Source organism: Cynocephalus volans, chromosome 2 (genome assembly GCF_027409185.1).
Source record: "Cynocephalus volans isolate mCynVol1 chromosome 2, mCynVol1.pri, whole genome shotgun sequence".
In the NCBI taxonomy this organism is placed as follows: Eukaryota; Metazoa; Chordata; class Mammalia; order Dermoptera; family Cynocephalidae; genus Cynocephalus; species Cynocephalus volans.
Genome location: NC_084461.1, coordinates 200,625,212 through 200,642,943, shown reverse-complemented (window position 1 = coordinate 200,642,943; position 17,732 = coordinate 200,625,212). Strand labels below are relative to the sequence as shown.

Here is a 17,732-nt window from a genome sequence, read left to right as displayed (position 1 = left end):
GTTTGACATCGATAGTTCCTTAACATTCCACAGATCTGCTCTGGCTCCCCGACTCCACGCCCATGATTTCAGTACATTTGCCTTCATCCACTCTCCACAATCAGTTATAGTGTCCTGCCTGTCTCTGTGGCACAAGTCAAAAAACAAGAGCCTCAGACTTACACAAGTGCCCCTCCCAGGGCTTCTGCCTATCACTCTCCTTTCCAACAGACTACTTCACCACTTCACTCTGGTTTTCAGCAAGATCCTTTATTTATCTTCTGTTCCCCAACCACGTCACATGAGTACAGGTCGCCAGGTACCTGTCTGGGCTGTTGGTTTTGTAAACGTAGAGCAGGAGTCAGAATGTGTAGAAATCATGCACCTCAGTTGTTAACAAGAGACTTAATGAGTAAAAGACGTCAGGTGTGTTTGAGATGTCTGCTTTTTCCTGCACTCCAATCACTGGAAAATATCTGTGTAAACATGTTACTCAAGTGTAGACATGTTCTCTTTGCACACTTGCTAGTGACTACCTAGTGCATTTCAGATAGTGTTTGCTTCTGACAATTGTATCTCATAGAAGCTGCTGGTTACCATTTGGATACAGATACTGACCTGTACCTGCGACAAGCTGTATATCCCATACCACTCCTTGGCTTTATAAATCTGACACTGCCTATAATATAATATTCAAAAAAGGCATCTCTAGTATGGCTGGTAGGATTTGCTTTCACACATTGCTAACAGGAGGCTGTTTCTAGACCTACTGCCTCAAACTGGCTTCTTCCTTTGGGAAGAGATCTGTATGTTCTTTACAGGAGACCAAAAAGCCAGCACAGTGACCTTGGGTCCTTTGAGTTTGCAGGTCTTCTCTGTGTCCTCACAAATACACATTGGCTTGGGTCACTGTCATTCAGCGCACATGCTCGTGCAATGACAAAGACACAGGGCCAACTCTTCCACTATTTCCGAGCCTAGCGTTTGAACATTTATATACAGACAAATAACGAAAAATCATAGGCAACAGAACTCCAAAGCAAAACAGACATTCTGGTCAGATCTATAATTCCAGTTTTGCCAGAGAAAGGCTTTCCTGGAATGTCACTGGGTGAGTGAGGTCTTATCCCACCACAGCTCCTATCAGCCAGCCTGGTGGTCTTAACATTCCTTGCGGTGGACTCAAAACAGCTAAAACTGGGAATTTTCCGGGCCCGGTTTGGCAGTAGGGCTTCTGTAGGCAGTGAGGTAAGCAGATCACACATTCTGTGGTTGGTCCATGGGAGCCCCATCATGGTTCTTGAGGACACCAGCCTCGGCTTTGTAGGAAAGTCATGTTTAAAGAAAAGCCTGCCGTCCCACCAGCCGAATGCTCTTTGCCATCAGGGAACCTGTCAGGGTTCGGGGTGAAGTGAGTGATGGTGACAGTTTCCCCAGGCCCTGATACTGTGCACCACCCCTGACTGTGTCTGGTAGCCTCTCCACCCTGCGAAGGAAGCCGGTCAGGTGTGGGGACTACAGACTCTCCCTTGCCTTGGGGCAGCTGAAGGGTCCCCTGTGTGCCAGCAACGGAGGCCAAGTTCTCCACCTCTGTGATTTGCAGTTTTTTGTTTGTTTTGTTCTTTTAAGATGACCACAAGAAGTTTTACATCATTACATTCAGACAAATAACCATTTGGTTACTCTGTTTCAGAGCACTGAAAAAACCAAATAGCAACATAACACAAACTGACAAGGGCACAGAGTCTCTGGTCACGGAGTCAAAGGAATACGCTGTTAGGCCAGAAAGGAATCTCAGAAGCAAATGATGGGGAGGAAAAAAGATCTAAGGAAATACAAGCTGAAAGTTTTCCATTTACAATAACCAAAGGAAGGAGGGACCCACATGATATAAAATCCCGAAGAAGAGCTTTCTGTTGAGGCAGGTTTCTTAGCATGGAATCATAACACGGTGGGGGCGGCTGGACAGCGCCACAGTTTTCCCGGGCTGGTCTCGGCCCTCCTGCAGACTCCAGCATAGGAAATGTCCTCATCGTCCTGGAGCAAAGATGAAATCAAGGGCCTGCCGCTCGGCAGCTGCCACGTTTGGATGCCACAAATCCACCATGAAAACCACCCGTGGGCCATCTTCTGCTGAGCCTGTGGGGCAGGGGATGGAAAGAGAGGTTCAAACTGGCTCAGAGCCAGGACCCATGCAGAACTGGACCCCACACAGCTTTGGGGCAGGGACCCATCCTGTCCCTTGGCCCCGATCGAAAGACCTCCTCCTCTCTGATCAAGAATGTTAACATGGCTTCATCAGGTTCTGAGCAGGGTGGATGGAAGGAATTGAGGAGGTGGAGGGAGGAATGACTAGATGGAGCACAGAGGACTTTTAGGGCAGTGAAACTGTTCCATGGTATTGTCATGGTGGATACATGTCATTATACATTTGTGAAAGTCCACAGAATGAACACACCAAGAGTGAACTCTAATGTTAACTATGGACTTTAGGTAAAAACAATATGTAAATATTGGCTCATCGATTGTAACAAATGTACCACACTAATGCAAGCTGTTAATAATAGGGGTGCCATGGTTTGAATGTCCCCTCCAAATCTCATGTTGAGACTTAATCCCCATTTTAAAAGTACTAAGAGGGTAGAAAATCCCACAATGGGATAAGAGATGATTGAATCATGAGGGCTAAGTATTAATCATGGCTTAATGAATTAATGGGTTATCATGTGAGTAGACTGGTGGCTTTATAAAGAGAGGGAGAAACATGAGCTTGCTCTTGCCTTCTTGCCATGTGATACCCTGCACCCCATCAGGACTCCACAGAGAGTCCTCACCAAGAAGGCCCTCACAAGTATATGCTCATAGGCTGGCTGGTTAGCTCAGTCAGTAGAGCGTAGTGCTGATAACACCAAGGTCAAGGTTTCAGATCCCATACTAGCCAGCCACCAAAAAAAGAGAAGCTAAGACAAGAGGAAATGGTGTGTGTATGTGCGTATGTGTGTTGCGGGGGTTGATGTTAACGGGCATACTTGGTACTTTCTGCTCAATTTTTCTGGAAACCTAATACTGCTCTAAAAAATAAGACTATTAATTAAAAAGAAAAAAAGTTAAGGAGGAAGGCAGCCACCCACCTTCATGGAATGCCGTGTGCAGGAAAGAATCATCAAAGAGGAGGCAGCGTCCTTCCGCCCAGCACTGGGGCTCACCCCCAACCACCAGCTCACAGCCACTTGGAGTTTTCAGACCTTGTGGAAGAAACGGAGAAGAGAGAGTGAAGGAAGGCAGGATTCAGGCACGGCCAGAAGCAGGGGGTGGGTTGCTGTGGTGAAAGTTTTCAGCTTCCAAAGCACCTGACCTTCTGCCTCACCCCCCTGGAGACTATGCTACGTTTGAATGTCTGTGTCCCCACAAAATTCATATGTTGAAACCTAACCCCGAGGTGATGGTGTTAGGAGGTGGGGCCTTTGGGAGGTAATTAGATCATGAGGGCAGAATCCTCATGAATGGGATTAGTGCTTTATAAAAGAGGCCCCTGGGGCTGGCCAGTTAGCTCACTTGGGAGAGTGTGGTGCTGGTGGCACCAAGGTCAAAGGTTCACATCCTCCTACTGGCCAGCCGCCAAAAAAAAAAAAAAGAGGCCCCAGAGAGCTCATTTGTCCTTTCCACCATGTGAGGACACGGCAAGAATGCGCCACCTATGAACCAGAAGTGGGCCCTCACATGACAATGAATCTGGTGGCACCTTGATCTTGGCCTTCCAGACTCAGAGCTGTGAGAAATACATTTCTGTTGTTTATCGGCCACCCAGTCCATGGTATTTTGTTACAGTAGCCCTACTGGCCTAATACAGCCCATCTGGGGGCAGGGGATAGTTCGGTAAGGGCAATACAGGCTGTGCATCTGTCCTCACTGTGCTCTTGGCAAAAACTCATTCCTTCATTGGCTTAATCTACTCTCCCTGCATTAAAGCCACAGACTGAGCCTTGCACTACCCTTTTGAGACTCCTAAGCCCAACCAGGGGAGCTCCGGAATAACTTGCCCAATAACTGTGTTTACTATAGTCCCGCTCCAAAGGCTCACACAGTGCTCTCCTCTTTGGGTTCCAACCTTCAAATCCATTTTGAGGCCCAAGGATGGCACGCTCTTTGTCTAAGCTTCCCAGGCCTCATTCTGAGAAACTGGACACCCCAAAGGAAACACCTAGGCTTCAAGAGGAAACAGATTAACACCTTTGTAAGGAGCTACATACTTGAAATGCAGGTGGTGAGGACCAAACTAGGGTGCCATCACTCAGGAGGGGGTTCTGGTTGGAATGCTGCCATGTGTGCACCTTCACGTCCCACTTCCAATCCAAGGGTCTGCAGATACACTTGGCCTCGTCACCACCTCAATGTTCATAAATGAAGGCACCACCACAGCTGTGTGATGGTTTCAGAAGGGGTGGGGTCAGCCCGACAGCTCTCAGGAAGGATGACCCAGGAGGAAACAGAGCCCTGAAGAGGTGCTAGGACAGTGGTGGTTTGGTGTCTTCAGTGCCTCACTGTGACAACAATGACCCTGGGCAAGTTGGCACTGCATCTCTGATTTAATGTCCCTTAGGACAAAAGTAAAACAGCTTTCTCTCTAGCAGCAGAACATATTAATGCATGCTTTGAACCAGAAATGGATGGCTGCAGGAAGTGTGTATGAGTAATAATTCAAACTAAGAGGCCAAATGGAGGAGAGGAAAGGAGAGAAGACTTGGGGACAGACAACTGGCTCTGACCCTTACATGCTGTATTACTTAGGGCAAATCACTCAACCTCTCTGAGCCATACCCTCCTCCTCTCTAAAGAGGGGACATTTGCATATTTACCTTCCAGGGCTACTACGCGACCTTAGGCCTCATTACCAATAATTGAAGATTTCTGTGTACATGTTTGTGCTAAATAAATACTTTACAGACATCACTTCACCCACTTTCCAGATGGAACAACTGAGATTTAGACAAGTTAAGTGATCTGCTGAAAGTTACTATTTAGTCCTCGCTGGGGCTGAGTCTGTCTGGCTCCAAAAATAGGCTCTAATACAACTGGACGCTGTGACGTAAATGTTAGTTATAGATTATTAGCACAGTGGTATTAAAGTGACTGCTGATTTTCTTGTAGTTAATATGTTTCAACTCTCATTAGTACGTTTCATTAAATAAGCTGAGACTGGCCTGTCCAGTCAGCTCAGTTGGTTAGAGCATGGTCAAGGGTTCGGATTTCTGTACCAGCCAGCTACCAAAATAATAAAAATTAAATCTAAATAATCTGAGACTGTCCACCTGACTCTGGAACCATGATTTCCCACTGCTGTTAAAAATGTCTGGGGGCAGTCAGGGTTGTAAAGGTGCTCAGCCTGCTGCTTGCTGGCTCAGATGGCCCACAGGCATGGTTTCTTTTGTGTGTGCCCTTGCTGGCTGGTTCAGGTGGAGAAGGCCTTTAAGAATAGGCAGTTCTCTGCAGAGACAGTCTACCCCGGGAGCTTCAGAAAGACACTCCCCTTTCTCTGGCCACTACGTGACTCATTGCCATGCAACAGGAAAATGGCCTGGCTTGCTGGCTTGACAGCCCCCTGCTTCCTGTCCTCTGCCTCCTGCTCCATTCTGCTCCAGCCTTCCAGTGGCCCACCATTCCTGCCTATTGCCCACAAACCAGCTTAGTTGGCAGAAATGATCAAGACTTCCCGAAACAGAGCATTTGGTGCTCCTGGGGATAAAGACAGGTGCCCCACATGGCCTCAGACAGTCCCACACATCCCAGGCTACTCTGTGTATTAGGGCTTTGCTGCTCTATCCCCACCAATCCCTGATGGAAGGAGGAAGGGGGGTGGAGAAAAGGCTCTGTCCACCAGCGGTCCCCACATCAGGAGGCCAGCTACTGGCACTGAGGGTGGGCCAGGCAAACATGGGCTGATCCATTGGCACCACCCAGCAAGCCTCCCTAAAAATCCGATGGCATACACATAAAAGAAAAACAAGAGCCTAACTGTGCGTGTTTAGTTAGAATTTGCTGAACACACTCGTGCATTTTTATACAGTATTTGCTTCCCCAGTAACATCTGTCTGGTTAGTTTCAGGGGCATTTCTGAGGTTGTTTTCTGGAAGTTTGTGGCAGTGCAATTGAACATCCCAGCTCTGTACACAATGCTGGGTGATGGGTGAGTATGAAGCTGTCCTGTGGTTCCACATGGTGTTGGCACTGGGTGATGCCACCTCTAGAGGTAACTCACAACAAGGCTAACAATGTGCACTGAGTGAATGTAGAGCAGTGGCTGGGGTTTCAGTGGTCTGGAGGGACAGTTCCATCAATCACAATTCAGACAGAGGCAGAGAAACAGAGGAGAGAGGGCTGGCATTTCCAGAGCACAGTTCTGGAACTGCAGGCGCCTTGTCCACCTTTAGCCAGGTGGTCAGCAGAGATGTGGCCACCAGGTATGTACCAGGCTTATTTTCCTTCTGACCTCATTCTCTGGACTCCTTCTCTGCCAACACACACGGTCACTTGAATCTAACACACCTTTGTTTCTTTTTGGGGTGGATATGAACATGAGCACACAATGTAAAGACGGAAACGCTGAGAAAACCCAACCACGGAGTCTGCTTTGGCCATGCAGCACCAGCCACACCCCAGTAGGACAGCTGAAGGCTGTCATCCACGGGAACATGGAGGACCCACTTTTTCTGGCAAGTAACTAGCTGCGCCAAGAAAGGAATGACAGGCCATAATGAGGGTCCACAGGGACATGTTTTACACGCACACACACATGTACACACACACGTGCACATACGCGTATTGTACAGATGCACAACAGACAGTAACACACAGGAAGCAAACCCTAGATTTTCCTGCTACCAGCCTTTCATACTCAATACACCTGCCTGAAATTGTACCACATCAATTTTCAAATGCCCTTCCCTAAGTGTTATTCTGAAGTTTTAAAAAAAGCATATAAAGGAAAACTTTTAAAAGAAAAGCATTCCACCCCCCACCCCCTTACAGTCTCAATTCCCAAGACTGGCACTGAGGTCCACTGTGGTTTGCTCCCACCCGGCCTGTGCAACCTCAGCTGACACCACTGGGCTCCCCAGAAAGCCTAGGCTCAGCTTCCCTAATGCTCCGGGGGAAGGCTCCTCTCCTCCGCTCCACCCTGGTGGGTTCCCTCTATCTTCAAGGGTCATACTCATCTCCCCAGAGCACACCATCTGCAGCCCTTGCTTCCTCTGATCTCTCAGAGTGCACCTCGGGCCTGGCACAGCGGTTTTATTGATCGTGGTCATCATTTGGATTATCACATCATATCATGACTGCCCTCTACCTGCCAAGTACTTTACACATAGTACTCCTACTCCTCCAAACAGTCCTAAGGCAAGTACTATTACCTCCACTGCAGAGAGGAGAAATGAAGGCATAAGGAGTTTCAGGGCCCTGCCCAAGGTGACTCAGTAAATGGGGCTCAGCCGGGACCCGAGTCCAGATCTGTTTGCTTCCAAAGGCTGTTCACTTTCTACTGATTCCTGAGGGGAGAGACCATACCTTTTGGACCATTTTCTACACTGTCCAACATAGTGTTTGATCATAATAGCAAGTAGCCACCAGTTATCGAATGCTGTTGCATGCCAGGAACTGTGCCAAGTTGCCATATAAGACATGAATTATTTAATCCTCCCAACACACTCATGAGGTGAGAACTATCTCTCCATTTTACAGATGAGGAACTGAGGCACAGAGAGACTCAGCTACCTACCAAGGTCTCGCAGCTGACCGTGAATACAGGGCACTCCTCCAGAGCCTCTACACTGTCCTGCCTTTACTCTTGAAATGCTCACCAGGTCAACAGCTCTCACTTAGCGATTTCTTCTTCTTTTTAACCACTGAAGTCCTCTTTCCCAACCACATCTCACTCAGTGTGCCCACCCAGACAGTAAGAGATGCAGAGCAGCTGTGGGTGATGAGCAGATGGCGGGCCCAAGGCACCCAGCTCGGGATCCTTCACAGAACATCGTTATGAACCCCCTGCTCCAACCTCTACAGGAGTCTACAGCGGACTCCTCTTTCTGCTCCTCCTCCGTCCTCTCTGAAGCTGGGCAGCAGTTGCTAAAGCTGGATGTTGCCAAGTCCATCTCAGCACACTCAAGTCTGGGCTGCTAAGCAGGGATGCCATCATCCCAGTAACCAACCCTCTGCACCACTCAGCAGAAATAATGAGTTCTGGGGAAACAATATCCCTGTTTACCAAGTTGTAGTTAAGCCTACCATTATCGAGGACTCGCTCTGTATCAGGCTCTGTCTAAGCAAATACCTTACAATACACATTATCTGATTCAATCCTCAGAATAACTCTGTAGGGGATGATCTTTTTACCTCCACTTTCCAGGTGAGGAAACTGAGGTTTGGGGGATGATGTGACTTGCCCAAAGTAACACAGCGAGCTTGTGGTGGGGCTGGACGCAAACAAAGGCAGTCTAACTGCAGACCCGGTTTGCAAAACCACTGCCACATACACAATATGCATATTACCAATATTCCTAGAATCTGAATAAAATAAACTTAACACCAAGTATCATTTCAGCCTTGGTGATTTAGAAAGCATTTGAGTGTCTTTCACAGCCTCCTGGACATCATTTATGAACCTCAGTAATCATTGTAATGGTCTTTGGTTCCAGAACTATGCTGTCCGATACAGTGGCCACTAGCCATATGTGGTTATTTAAATATGAATTAAATTAAAAATGTAGTTGCTCGGTTGCACTAGCCACATTTCAAGCACGCAATAGTCACACGTGGCTAGTGGCTACCATATTGGACAATGAAGATGATGAATTTTTCTATCACTGCAGAAAGTTCTTTTGGACAGAGCTTCTGTCAGAAATTATGTTTATACTGACCACAGAATTCTTTTTGGACTCAATCTCTGCTGTCAAAATTGTTTACATACAATTCACCAATTTTTGATAAAAGTACAGTGAAGAATGTGAAAAGGCACAACTGATGTTTCCATTCCTGTATGTCAAAGGGACTGTACTTACAAGCGTGCATGCCAGGAGACCCCTGTCCCTGCAACATACCTAAATGGCATCGGATGCGGATGTTGGTGGGCCCATAGTGCTCCGTTATCACAGTCCCGGGGCTCAGCACAGAGATGCACGCGTTCCCAAAAACATTGTTCCCAATACAGGTCCGAAGGCTTCCAAGCAAGCGGTACGTCCGTGGGCACTTCCTGCAGTTCCTGGGAACACAAACCCCCTGATTGACCAAGTAAAAGGTGAACCACTCCCCACTGGGGGTGCTGTTCATTTTCCATCCTTGTGGGAGGCTGCAATTTGAGAAAGCTTTGTAGAGGGTCTCGAACTCACACAGGATGGTCTGGAAGTTCCGTTCCAGCAGTTCCACGTCATGTTTCTGTGCGTCCCGGGAGAAATAGGGCGAGGTGGGGAGGTCGGGCAGGAAGAAGACCTCAGGCTTCTGGATGGAGGGCCGGCTGTTGAGGTACCGGCCCTGCTCGCGGATGCCCTTGTGGATGCGGCCCATGCCGGACCAGGAGTACCGCTTGGCATACTCCTGCAGGTTGTGGTAGAGCTTCTGGTTGAGGCCATCATTGTGGGTGCAGCGCATGCACTCAGCGGACTGGCAGTACACGTACCCGTTCTGCAGCCCGCTGGCATCTGCACCTTGCATGAGTGAGTTGACAGAGACAAAGGGTCGGGGCTGCTCCCTGCCCACGTGGTAACAGTACCACACGAACAGGACCAGCAGGCAGGCCACAGTGACCACGGCAGTGGTGTCACAGTCCCGCACAGACTGGATGCCCGTGGCAATGCAGTCCCTCAGGCCATCCAGTGACCAGCTCCAGGCCACCAGCCACTCAAGCGACATCTTGGGGGCGTTGTTATTGGGGATGTGAAGCCAGGTCAGACAATCAGTCCTCTGGGGATCCAAGGGCACCCACACCATGCAGGTTAGTGCGGGCGGGAAGGCGCAGCTGGGGCAGGAGGAGGCATGGCTGCCACTGCTCCTCGGATCCTGCCAAGGGCTGCATTGGTGAATGTCATGCCCACCACTCCACTCCCAGCAAAAGTCACTGTGGTGGGGTGGAAGGAGCTGGGTTATGTCACGTTAGCAAGCGGGGTTGGTCACCATGAAAGGAGTTTTTAGGAAGCCCAAACCTGGGATGAAAAAAAGTCCAAAAAACAAAAAACCAGCATAAATATTCTACCTGGAAAGGTCCTCCATGGAAATATAAGGCCTCAGATCATTTTGTAAGGTCCTTGTTGGTAGGTGACACACTTTGAAATCTTGTGTATTCTCTCCCCATCTTACCACCACCCCTACTTCCCAAAAGGCCAGTAGTGTTTAATGTCTACCAAGTACTGTTTGATAATTACAGCAGTCTTATCTACTTTGTGCCATCTGTAGGAAGTGCTGTTATTCCCATTTACAGATGAGGAAACTGAGGCTCAGAGAGCTCACTACAGTCACAAAACTGGGGCAGGAATACAAACCCCATCTGACTTCAAAGCCTATGTCTATCCATTTTGCTGTACTATTTCACAGTAGATGTTTAATAAATGCTTATTCTTCTTTAATCTCTGTGCCTTTTATTAAAAAAAAATTTAGATTCAAAAGCATCTTAAAAATGGCAAAGGAGCTTTAAAACTGCATATTCTCTGTTTTACTTTCTCTTTTCAAGCACTTTGTCATTCTTATTTAATCTCTCCTGCCCTTCTGACAGGGGTTGGGCTAATGCCAACTTGGAAAAGGAAGTGGGTGCTCTGGGGTCACATCCACGACAGACACAGGGCATATGCTGTCTACCTACCTGGAGACTACCTACTGACCTCACCCATGAAGTTATGACCGTGAAGCGATGGGGGTAGAATGGAAATTAAAGTCCTTCCAGGCCTCTGACTCAGTTTCCCACAACTGACAGCACAGTAACCATGATTTCCAAAACAGACAGAAGTGCTTTGCCACTTATCTTGCCGAGGGTTAGGGCCTGTTTCTAGCACTCTGGTCATCCTAATAATCTAAAAGTATGATCAGAGTCCAAATGTCATGTGCCTAAGTCTATAAAACCCCAGCCATGTTTCCTGGTGTTCTCTGAAACCCTTTGTCCATCCCACTTTTTCTAATCCAATGACAACAACCAGGTCTCTGTTCCACTACAAGTCCAATACATTCCCTCATCTTGAGGAGCATAATTCAGAACGCTCATTCTGTACCTCTCTCTTCTCTCTCAGGAATATGGGAGGGCAGCTAAAGAAATTGGAAACCTGAACCCTCCCCTTTCTCCAGGGACTAAACTTGGCCTGAAACTTCTTACAGCATAGCAGAGAGGTTAAGAGCCCAAACTAGAGATGGGCTGAACCAATACGAGTCTCAACTATGGGCAGGTCACTTCCCCTCTCTAAATCTCAATTTTTTCATCCATTAAATGGTGTTAATTTCTTCATCTCACTTGATGAAGATGAATGATGATGGATATAAAGCACTAATGACTATGTCACATGAGTACTCAATACGTGCTGGTGACTGCTGGGATGTGTGGCATCCCATATTGATGAGCCAGCAAACCAAAGGTGGAGCAAGGGAGAAGGTATCTCAAGACTCAGAATTCCAACAGCTAAAGATGATTCCTGGACACTCCTGATTTTCGTGTCCCCAGAGTTGCTAAGCTGAAAATGCAAGGGAAACCTTAGGGGCTTATTAACTCCTACTTGCTTCTTCTCAGTTTCAGTTGAATAGAGAATCACTTGCCTATAATGTTTAGTAAGTCAAAAACACACATGCTGAATATTCATGGCATTTTTTTTTTTTTACGTTTCTAGGAAAAATACAAGACTGGGGAAGTTAGAAGCTAAATCCTTTCTCACATATTCTCAATTTCTTCTCAGATTCAGACGAGGGAAAGGCTGAGACCCACAGGACCCTACCAGCCTCCTGGTTCTCTCCTGGTTGTACAATAAAACTGGCAGCTGTTTCCTCTTCAGGAAAAGAGAAGAAAGTCTGGAAGAGAGGTGTTTTGTTTGCAAGCCATCTCCCAAACAGGACCTCAGTATTCCTGAAATTCAGTGTGCAACTATCATCTGTATGATAACAAGCACTTTAAATAAAAAGATTTCCCCCATCACTGAGATAAACCCCTAATTCGAACTTTTAAACTCAGTCTCTCAGGAGGAAAGGTTTTTCTTAAATGCTCTAAGAATGAGATGGTGTAATTTAACAAGAACCTGTTAAGTGTTAGCTCCCATCAGCCCTGCTAATCACTAAAGTTTGTCAACCAAAATGTAGACATAGAAAATAGGGTAGATGATGAAGGTCCTCTCTACTGGACACCCCAGCTGCTTACCCCCTCTTTGGGGAAGCCTTACTCTGTAGAGCGCAGGCCACCACCCCTCCCTAAGGCTCAGTTGTAACCAAAAGGTAGTAGAAAATCCTGATGCCCTGAAGCCCATCTCTGGACTCTCCTCTCAAGATCCTAAACAGCACTGAGAGCTGAAGTTAGGACTTTTCATACCTGTCAGCCACTTTTAGCCAAAATATGCTGGCAGGCCCCTGTGTCCAGAGGTGGATTGATAAGCTGACAGCTGAACTGTGACAATAAAAGAAGCCCTTCCATGTAGGGTGACTGGCAGTTTATTAAACACTGCTTCAAACATGAACCTCACAGCCACACAGTGACAACTCCCTATCCCCCTGACAGGGAGGAGAGGGATTCTCTTCCCCTGCCCCAGCTCCTTTTCTCAGTGACCATAGTAACTTCCAGCTTCCTGCATATATCTGTTCACTTTCATCTGTGTCATTTCTGTCCTCATCAGGGATGGGGACATCTCATTGCAGCTCTGCACCTGAATAACATACAACCCCAGATATTAAAGGTCAGTTGGCTCTGGGGAATAGGCTCCAAATTCATGGCCACTTGATGAGCAAGACCAATCAAATATGACACCTGACACAACGAACACCTGGGGAGGCAGTATCAGGTCTAACCTGGTTAACCCAGTTCAGATTACCAGTCCAAGAGGCTGCCCTGTGCTAAAGAACTTCTGGTCACCCTAAGCATGAGGCCAGGCCGCCCTGGAAACCCCCCAGGGAGCAGCACAGCCTGGGCAAGGTGTGGGATGAACATCACCCTCTCCACTCAGGAGTCAGAGGGCTGTCCTGGGGCCAGCCCTCCCCCTTGGGAACCTGGGGACCTTCCTTCCTCACTCTCTTGGCCAGTTTTCTCAGCACCCACCCGCCCTAGAGAGTGGGAAAGAGGGCAGGGCAGAAGATGGGTTAACACAGATGGTGACCACCAGGAGGTGAAGGAGGACGATGGAATGGAATGGGACGATGGAAAGGTGAGTATTGCCAGGAAAAGTGGGCGGTCAGCTAAAGATTAGGGAAGGAGGTTTATGGCGCGTGGTAACTTATGGGACAGGGGAGGACGGTCACCATGGGAAATAGGGGAAGTGGGGGATGCTGAGGGCTGGGGGAGGAGGAGAGGAGGCGAGGAAAGGGGGGTCACGGGGTAGGAGGGAGATGGGGGAGGGGACCGCGATGGGGCAGGGGTTTGGAGGAGAATGGGGTGCAAGGAGGAGGGTGATGCCCGGCCGCGAAGAGCCGAGGCGGCGGAGGCGCTCAGCACGTAGCGGGCGCCCGGACACGGGGCCACTCGGCCCGGCCAGGATGCGGGGCGCTGGCGGGCGCCGGCATCGTCCCGGAGCATCCTCGGCGGCGGCGGGGAAGGACCGCGGGCCTGCAGCCGCCCGGCCCTCGCCTCTTGCCCCCTCCCGGGGTTGGCCCAGCCGCGCCGCCCTCCCGCCCCGGTAGCCCCGGGAGACGCCGCTTACCTGCAGGCGGGCGGCGGGGACGGCTGCTGGGACCCAGGCGACGCCGCCGCCCGAGGGCGCGGACGCCCCCTGCCCGCGCCGCGGGGCCACCGACTGGACACTGCCCGGCCCGCGCCGCCGGAGCCCGAGCCCGAGCCGCGCTGAGCCGGTGTCCCCGCCGGTGCCGACGCCGCGCTGCGCTCCGCGGGGCCGCGAGGACCACAACTCCCACAATGCCGCGCGCGGCCGGGCCGCCGGGGGAGGGGGAGCGGGCGGGGCGGGGAGGGGCCGGCGGGGCGGGGCCGGGACCCCCACCACCTGCGCGCGCCGCCGGCCGGGGGCCTTCACGGAGGGGCCTGGCCTCGGACCCCGGGCCCCCGGGCGCGCTGCCCGACCGGTCGGAGGGTCCGGCTTCGTTGTCTCACTCGCTGTGGCCTTTTCCTCTCTGTCTCTCTGTTCTCCCTCCCTTTCTCCTCTGTCCCTCTCTGGCTCTCTGAGTCTCTCCCTTCTACATTCCTCCTATCCGTTCTCTTTCACTTTCCCCCCTCACTTCCGCTCGTCCTTTCCTTATTCATTCTGTCCACATCTACTTCTAAGGCTCCTCAGGCACTTGGAATGAAATTGCTAATCAAACGGGATCTTGAGGCTCATGGAAAACTCATTCGTTCGATGCGAGTAATGCTCTGCCAGCCTCGGTGTCTGGCCCTGTCCTCTGTGCACAATCCGCGGTGAGCTGTTCAGACACGGCCCCTGCCCTCAGGAAGTCACAGTCTAGCCAGGAGTAGACAAGTCATGGCCAAGTCACGCAGGTCTGAATCTACAGTCACCGGCAGCAGAGTGGTAGGGAGAGAAAGTTCGGCCAGGATGAGGGTGTAAAAGGGGATCTGATAGGTGGGGATGGAGGACCCAGGAGGCCACAGAGAAGTGATGTTGGAGCCAAGGCCCGTGGAAGACAAATAAGCTAAGCTAACAGTGGCTGGGGGTGTGTTTGGAGATCCAGGGAAACTATGCATGGGTGGGTTCTGGGAGCATGGAGTGGGAAGGCCTGCCCACAATCCATCTGTCCCTGTCCCAGAGCCACCTCTTCTGTGTCCCAGAATTCATTTCTATCATGACCCAGCAACCACCTCTACGTGCTGCAGAACCCACCTCTGCCATGTCCCCGAATCCACCTCATCCATGACCCAGAACCCACCTCTAAGATGCTCCAGAAATCACCTCTGCCATTCACCAGAACCCACCGCTTCCCTGTTCCAGAACGCACCTCTGCTATGTCCCAGAACCCACCTCCTCCCTGTTCCAGAACCTGTCTATGCCAATGTGCCAGAACCCACCCTTCCCTCTTCTAGAATGCACCTCTGCCATGTGCCAGAACCCATCTCCTCCCTGTTCCAGAACCCATCTCTGCCATGTCCCAGAACCCACCCCCTCCCTGTTCCAGAACCCACCTCTGCTATGTCCCAGAAACCACCCCCTCCCTGTTCCCGAACCCATCTATGCCACGTACCAGAACCCACCCCCTCCCTCTTCTAGGATGCATATCTGCTATGTCCCAGAACCCACCTCCTCCCTGTTTCAGAACCCATCTCTGCCATGTCCCAGAATCCACCCCCTCCTTGTTCCAGAACCCACCTCTATGACCCTCCAGAATCCACCTCCGCCATGTCCAGAAGCCACCTCTACAATGATCCAGAACCCACCTTGTCCCTGTCCTAGAATCTACCTTTCCATGTATTGGAATCTACCTCATCTCTGTCATTTCTCCCTTTTTCTCAACTCCAAAGGAGAAAGAGCATTTTTTTCTCTTTCATTCTATTAAAATAAACACACACACACACACACACACACACACACACACACACACACACACACACACACACACACACAAACACACACACACACACACACACACATATGAAAAACATAAAATGCACCTAGATTTGCTCAAAATGTGGGTAATCAACCCAAGTATAAGACTTAGAAACATTAACTAGGATGTCTCTCTTCACTGTTAGCCTAAGAGTGGTATGGCCTAAGTAGGGTGGAGGAAGTGGGAGGGCATTTGACCTGCCTCACATTCAGAAAGTGGCTCAAATTTAGACTTCTCCAAAGCACTTATACATTCAGTCACAGCATCACTCTGACAGGGGTGAAAAAGAGATGTTTTTCATATAAAGTTGTAAATATGTGTTTCATTCCTGGACCACACCATCCGTAGTATATTATGAATTAATATTGTCTATTAATCCTGTAATTTTCTTTGACCAGTGCAATTATATTGTTCTGTATTTGTTAAGAGTATTTATTTTTCAATGACAATATTAACATACACACAATTTTGTTAACCTTGCTTGCCATTTCTTCATTGTTTTAACTTGCTGGGGTTCTTGAAAAATGGAAATGACTGGGGCTTTTGTCAACCTCTGGGAGACCCTAGTAAGTGATTTCTGCCAGAAAAGGGTATCCGGGCCTTCCAGAGGGGGCTTTTGGGTGAGAGCTCCAGATAAATTATCACTGCACTAATGGAGGAGCTAAGATGAGGACCAAGTGCATCTGAATTGCCAGCCTTCTGCTTGGCTGCCACCTGCATCCTCCTCCTCTCACTGTCTTCTCTAGGGCAGTCACTCCCGACCCACTCTGGGACTGCACAACCTATCATTACACCATCTCATACACTCATGGGGGCCACCCAACTCCCTCCTCCTACAGATGGAGCCACTGGGGGCCCAGAGAGAAAACATACTTTGCTCATTCAAGGTCACAGCAAATCAGCAGAGAATGTGTAGACTTTTGAGAAAATGCTTGACTGATGCATTAAAGAAACTGGTCTGGTCACTTTGGAGAGCAATTTGGTAGTATTTGGTAAAACAACAACAAATCAGTATATGCTAAGAGCCAAAAAACAATTTCGCTGCTCTATATCCACCCTAGAGAAATTCTGGGGTAGATAAAGGGACAGTTGTGCTTTCAAATTATATAATACTGTGAAGCTATTAGAACGAAGGAGCTAGATATATATGTAACAAGAGGGATAAAGCTCCTAAACAAATAATAGAGCAAAAAAAAAGCAGAATTATGCTTGTGGTATAATTTCAACTACATATCATGCACACATGTGGGTATATACATCTATTTATATAAAAGCAGAGTGAGAAAGAAATAGAAGAATACACTAGTACATTCTCCTAATTAAAATGTAAAAGGGCTGACCAGTTATCTCAGTTGGTTAGAGCACAGCCTTGTAACACCAAGGTCAAGGGTTCAAATCCCCATACTGGCCAGCTGCCAAAAAAAAAAAAAAAAAAAATTAAAACTTAAGTTATTTCATGTTTGTAAATTCAAAGAATATCACTGAGAGGAAGCACAGCAAATTTATGAGTCATAACTTCAGGGGAGGCCAAAAAGGAACAAGGATTAGGAATGGTGGAGAAGGAGAATTCTAGCATTTTCTGTAATGTTTTCATTTAATTTAATATCTTCAAAAGCATTTTAGTGGTCCTGAAAAAAAATGCAGAAAAGGACAAATGAGTTAGTAGGACTGGTTTCCTCTCATATCCCTGAACCACCTGGTTTTCTTTCTTTGAGACAACCATGGCAATCAATTTCTTATGCATCTTTCCAAGAATATGCTATGCATTTACAAATATACAGAAGTTCTTGAACTTTTAAAAAAGAAATATTGGTATGTTATTTATGATATTAAAATAAATTTTTAAAAGAAAATAAAGTTTTAAATTACATTAAAAATCATTTTTCAAGAAGAAAGTAAACACCAGTAAATCTTTTAATAGAATTCATCATATTGGCAAGCTAAAAGAAAAAAACCATGCCATCATCTCAACAGATGCAGAAAAAACATCTGACAAAAGGCAAACTTCCATTCATGATTAAAACTCTTAGCAAGCTGGGAATATA

General features: G+C 48.4%; 1 protein-coding gene across 1 annotated transcript; it reads right to left on the bottom strand.

Annotated features, from left to right (window-relative positions):
* Positions 1–2,008: 2,008 nt before the first annotated feature.
* On the bottom strand, positions 2,009–9,957 carry ASPHD2 (aspartate beta-hydroxylase domain containing 2). The gene is made up of 3 exons (XM_063083098.1): positions 9,072–9,957; positions 3,111–3,224; positions 2,009–2,118 (listed from the first exon to the last, which is right to left on the bottom strand). Exons 1-3 carry the CDS (start codon positions 9,955–9,957, stop codon positions 2,009–2,011), a joined length of 1,110 nt encoding a protein of 369 aa, XP_062939168.1.
* Between the last annotated feature and the right edge of the window lie 7,775 nt (positions 9,958–17,732).